Source organism: Crocuta crocuta, unplaced genomic scaffold, assembly GCF_008692635.1.
Source record: "Crocuta crocuta isolate KB4526 unplaced genomic scaffold, BGI_CrCroc_1.0 scaffold445, whole genome shotgun sequence".
NCBI lineage: Eukaryota > Metazoa > Chordata > Mammalia > Carnivora > Hyaenidae > Crocuta > Crocuta crocuta.
In genome coordinates, this window is record NW_027530847.1 from 3044139 (window position 1) to 3048067 (window position 3929).

At 49.8% G+C, this 3929-nt stretch overlaps 1 protein-coding gene across 1 annotated transcript in view; it reads right to left on the bottom strand.

Annotated features, from left to right (window-relative positions):
- Positions 1-1333: 1333 nt before the first annotated feature.
- The window catches only part of KIF3B (kinesin family member 3B), an 18354-nt gene continuing 15758 nt past the window's right edge, over positions 1334-3929 (bottom strand). The window contains exons 5-6 of the mRNA XM_077769379.1: positions 3211-3389; positions 1334-2134 (exon numbers count right to left, since the gene is read on the bottom strand). Of these exons, the coding sequence (XP_077625505.1) occupies positions 2038-2134; positions 3211-3389 (276 nt within the window). The 3' untranslated portion in view covers positions 1334-2037. The remainder of the gene's footprint in view (positions 2135-3210; positions 3390-3929) is intronic.

Consider the following 3929-nt stretch of genomic DNA (forward strand, 5'->3'; position numbering starts at 1 on the left):
TCCGAGCCACCACCCTGAGACATCAGCATCAAGGTACAGTGTTAACTGCAGCGTTCAGTTCTCAGATTTGCTAGATGAATATTTTCCGCCTATGGAATTCAGACTAGCTTTGAGGGAATGCGGTGCAGGAGACAGGTGTCACTGGCAGATAACCATCTTAGACTGTCCACCTCATCATCTGGTTCCTACTCACACAGGTAAATCTTAATAAATAAGAAGCAGGGCTTGATCCCGAAAAAGATGAAGGAAGGCTCCATTATGCTCTGGGAATTGCTGAAAAGGGCCCCAGGTTCAGAAAGAACGGCGACTAAAAAGGAGAGGGACTGCCAGATGCCAGCTCTCCATCTGTGGACTGCTAAGACATTGCACTTGGTACCTCCTCTTTCCCACAGGTTCTGATCCAGAAATGTGCCCCGGGAACTCAGCAGCGGAGTTAAAATTTAACTCGAGGCCCACCTGAGTCGCCACCTTCCTGGGGCACCATGCCAGCAAGGTGCACCCGGGTGGCAGACCTGGGGACTCCTACTGTCCCCTCAGGCTTGGCTCGTGGACTCAGACACTCACATGGGAGCGCTTCCAGCCTGGATTAGTCACTCAATGGGCCTTTAATACAGACAAAGGCAACAACTGCACATTAGTGTATTTCTCAACCTGGACGAGTCCTTGGTCTCTCTCTTACAGACACACACGGACACACTCAAAGGACACAGGCACCACTGTGCTTGCACACCCACACACACTTATGAGCTGCTCTCGGGGGGGAAATGAGTAACATTCACCTAATGACCAACATAAAATGAAGCTCTGAATTTCAGTAACACAAAGAACTAAAACTTACAGACCAAACTAGTATATGTAAACGGGGATCCCTAACTCTTTCCTCCGAGCCTATTCGATCACGCCGCCACTGCTGGCCCCCACCTCAGGCTCTGGCTGCGCGCAGCCACAGCTCTAGGCGTTCTGCTGAAGGCAGGCAGGACTCCTTTGCTCCCATCTGTTATACCTTCCTCTCCCACTGCCCCGAGTCTCACGTCTCTGTCTCTGCACTGCCTGGTCACCCTTGTGCAAATGTGGAACAAAGTGGGGAATTCCAAAGTGCCACTGTATGTCTCGTCCCCCCAGCTTCTCTCTGCTTTCTCTAAGCAGAACCAACCTCCCTTTTCCCACAAAACAGGCCCACGGCTGGGCGCGCTCCGGAGGCAGAGGATGGGCCTGGCCAGGGACCCTCGGAGGAGGCGTGCAAGGGAAGAGATGGTGACAAATGAAGAGTAAAGTGACATAGTGTATGGACGTGGCATCAGCTTACAGATTGACATCTTTGACAGGATGGTCGTGGTTTTAAGGTTTTTAAGAAGCTGTTTCCCTCAACTCTCCAAGGAGGCAAAGGGAATGTTATTTCTATTGCTTCCAACATTCATAGAAAAACATTTCCTTATTCAGCAGATCCCCAATGGCAGATCCCCTTCTTACTGAGGTGCTCAGATCGTGCCTATCGGGGGCTTGGATCCATAAGAGGATTCTCATTCTACCTACAGGAACGAGCACCTCTTCAAGTTCTAGGGCATTTACTTTTCAACCTCACTGTCATTTTATCCTGAGGCTGCAAAGACTTGGTCCTGCTCAGGTGGACTCCTGATTCTGCCCTGTTGTTCCCTAAGAAAGGAACCCAGTACAAAGAACAGGCTAGAAAAGGAGAGGGGGGAGGAAGGGGAGTTAAGGGAAGGGAGAGGAGAGAAAGGCAAGGGAGAAGGGAAGCAAGGTCACTGGTCATTCTCTTGCTTTCCACTTGGACTATCACACTTTACCTTACCCATGCATTTCTGAGATGCTAATTAAAGGGCGTTTCCCAGAGTTGCTGAGTGCCAGGTGAGGACCAGCACGTTTGGACCAGATTCGGGTGGTTCATCTGCAAAGAGGCCATAGCTTCTTCCCAGGGGCATGGTTGAGTTTGGGCTTGGGTCCTCTCGGCGGGTTCTTGATAGTCTCTTCTCTCAGAAGGCAAATGCTATATACACCCTGGGAGAGGGGGAACTGGCTTTATTTTGGAACCAGCCCTCGAGACTGTGGATAAAGCTGAGAGGCGGGGACTCCCGAGGAAGAGGAGGAGGATCCCGACTTCCTTCCGCTTTTGGGCCTGCAAAAGTCAAGCACATGTTTACATTTCCCGTCCTGTCTCTGTCTCTGTCACAGATTGGATACCCTCCCTCACCAAGGACCCTGGGCCTTTCCTCAGTGGCCTGAGAGCCAGTATACTTTCAACTGTAAAACCGCCGGGACTTGCAGCACCTGAGCCCTCGGTGCGTGGCCAAGGTGTGGCACCGCAGGGAAAGGACCTGGTTCTCAGAACCTGTTCTTCCATTTAAACCAGATCTTGACTGAGGCGCCTGGGTGGCTCAGTCGGTTGAGCATCTGGCTTCGGCTCAGGTCATGATCTCAAAGTTCATGGGTTCGAGCCCCTATGCTGACAGTTCAGAGCCTGGAGCCTGTTTCAGATTCTGTGTCTTCCTCTCTCTCTGACCCTCCCCTCCTCACGCTGTCTCTCTCTCTCTCTCNGACTGTCTTCTCCAAATTGGTAAAAAATATTAGGTCTGCAGGTAGAGTTTCTTCCGTTTTTGGTTTTTTACCTATTTGTTTTCCTTACACTTCTAATTCAAAATTTAATAAGGTAGAATTTCTAATTTAGCATTGAATTAAGTACTTGGTTATTCAACAGCTTATTTAAGCGAGGCAAATTCAGCATTGAGGCTCAGAGCCTGGCGGGATTCAGACACATCTAGGTTTATACCTCGGCTCTGTACTGACATCCTTGAATGTGGCTACTTTCTCAAACTCTCTAAGACTCCGTTTTCTAAACTATAAAATGGGACTGATGATGATATATTTCCCTTTTCGTCTTCGCGGGAAATCACGAAGAGAATTTTTTTAAGCACCAGAACTGCCTAGTACCTGGTGGGGACCAAACGACTGTCCCCTACTTCTCTAGAACCCATGCTCCCTATGGTAGGAAATGGCCACATGGGGCATCTGGGTATTCATTACACTTGGCATAATGCCTGAGCCATAAATATTTGTGGAACAAATGGATAAATGTAGGAGCAACATGGCAATACCTTCTGGCGTGTTCTGTGAAGCCTTCCACGATAAACCCCAGCCTTCATTTGTCCTTGTTCAAACATGTCCTGTTTAACCCCAGGTCATCAAGTCACTCACCTGGCCTTGGATTTCTTATTTGTAGTGCTTTCAAAGGACGATGCATCCACCTGTATCTCATCTTCATCCTGCAGAGCCGCGTCCAGGGCAGCCTGGACCTTGGGGGCGATGGCAGGGCCCTCGTAGTCTCTGGTGGTCCGGCTGGGCATGTCCAGCTCTAACAGCACGATGTTTTCTGCCTGCAGAAACCACAGCCGTAACCAGCGAGGCCAGCCCCCGACCAGACACGGGGAGCACACGCAATCTAGACCCCCTCCAAAACCCAGAACGGCGCCCCCCTCGCTACTCTGAGGCTACCAAGAGACTGCAGAGACACAGTTTTATAATGTTTTTCCTGGGGAGGGTACAGATGGTTTTTATCTTCTTCTCTAGGCTTTCCTTTAGTTCCTTAAAAGAGAATTTTTGTAAAAAGCGAACATGTAGTATACCCTAAGGGGAATCATCAGGGAAGAAGAGTAAGTAGAACCCATTTACGGCAAACGATGTGAAAATATAAAGAAGTCTAAAGATCGTAATCACTGATAATCTCACCACCCGCAGCAGCTCTGATGAACCTTCCGGTTGCTGAGGGGAGGAGGGAGGCCTGGAGTACATATACCGAGGGTGTGTGGCGCTGTGCACATGTAACCACATTTTAAGAATCATCCCGGGCCCTGCCTTGTAACTGGCCTTTCGGCTGGATTCCATCAGCTGATATCCTGGGGCAGCCCTTTCCCCGC